Source organism: Rhizophagus irregularis, chromosome 2 (genome assembly GCF_026210795.1).
Source record: "Rhizophagus irregularis chromosome 2, complete sequence".
Taxonomy (NCBI): Eukaryota; Fungi; Glomeromycota; class Glomeromycetes; order Glomerales; family Glomeraceae; genus Rhizophagus; species Rhizophagus irregularis.
In genome coordinates, this window is record NC_089430.1 from 524949 (window position 1) to 526554 (window position 1606).

The window sequence follows — 1606 nt, forward strand, 5'->3', positions numbered from 1 at the left end:
GACAATACACGAATAATAAAACATTAAACAATATAAAACATTTCTGTAGTTCATGTGATAAATTTTTTATATATAAATTTTTGTAGCAAAGTGTTCATTACATAATTCAAAGATTTATACAGGTAGTCTAAACGACACCACGTGACTGCATGATTTAAGTATATAGATAAATATATAGATTATTTATAATTTCTTCAAGTCACACCAAAAATTGTTTGCATAAAAAAATTTCTGACTTAAATTCTTGGCAATTTCTTCATAGAATAGAAACGCATTACATACACACCGACACCATTCTTAATAGAAAGCAAAAAAATTTTCATACGCTGATCTAATCCGAATAAGTTATCGCCCGATGACTGTTTTGGGATAAATTTTGTTTATCTCACCCCACTCGGGTGATCATCAAAGGATATAACCTTATTATTTACGTCACAAGTGCATAGGTTATATCCTTTGGTGGGCGGCCCATGGGCATTACTATATAAGTCACGTGACTTTTAATTTTAACGTTAATATTTTAATGCTAATTTCAGCACATACCTATAATGCCCATAACGTCTGGCGCACATTTCCAGAGAAACATGCATTAGTCTGGCGCATGTTTCCCAGAGTAACATGCGCTAGTCCCGCCGCATGTTTCCTAGAGTAACATGCGCTAGTCCTTGCCGCATGTTTCCCAGAGTAACATGCGCTAGTCCTTGCCGCATGTTTCCCAGAGTAACATGCGCTAGTCCTTGCCGCATGTTTCCCAGAGTAACATGCGCTAGTCCTTGCCGCATGTTTCCCAGAGTAACATGCGCTAGTCCTTGCCGCATGTTTCCCAGAGTAACATGCGCTAGTCCTTGCCGCATGTTTCCCAGAGTAACATGCGCTAGTCCTTGCCGCATGTTTCCCAGAGTAACATGCGCTAGTCCTTGCCGCATGTTTCCCAGAGTAACATGCGCTAGTCCTTGCCGCATGTTTCCCAGAGTAACATGCGCTAGTCCTTGCCGCATGTTTCCCAGAGTAACATGCGCTAGTCCCGCCGCATGTTTCCCAGAGTAACATGCGCTAGTCCTTGCCGCATGTTTCCCAGAGTAACATGCGCTAGTCCTTGCCGCATGTTTCCCAGAGTAACATGCGCTAATTCCCTACCACACATTTTCCAGAGGTTATATCCTTTGGTGGGCATCCCATGGGCATTACTATATAAGTCACGTGACATATAATTTTATAAAGTTCTTAATTCTGGAACATATTACTAAAGCAATATGTGATAATTCTAGCACACAAATTCTCTCCATGTTTATTTCTGTAATATGCAATAACTTTGGTGCATATTTCCTACTGTAACATGCGGTAATTCTGGTGCATGTTTCTTACTATAACATGTGGTAACTCTGGTGTATATTCCTTACTGTAATGATTCTGATTTCTGATACATGTTCTTATGTTTAAAACATCAAATATTTAAACTGAATATTACCAGAATCACTGCATTATATTATAGAATATTGCATATTATACATCAGGAATATATGCAAGAATTGTTGTATATACATTATAAATTTACATTGGAATGTATGTTAAATTACTGCATATTATATTAATAAATAATATACAG

At 37.7% G+C, this 1606-nt stretch overlaps 1 protein-coding gene across 1 annotated transcript; it reads right to left on the reverse strand.

Moving 5' to 3' along the window:
* Positions 1-543: 543 nt before the first annotated feature.
* Positions 544-1050, reverse strand: OCT59_011566 (uncharacterized protein; the record flags this gene model as incomplete). The annotated part of the gene is made up of 1 exon (XM_066133829.1): positions 544-1050. One exon carries the CDS (start codon positions 1048-1050, stop codon positions 544-546), a length of 507 nt encoding a protein of 168 aa, XP_065989151.1.
* Between the last annotated feature and the right edge of the window lie 556 nt (positions 1051-1606).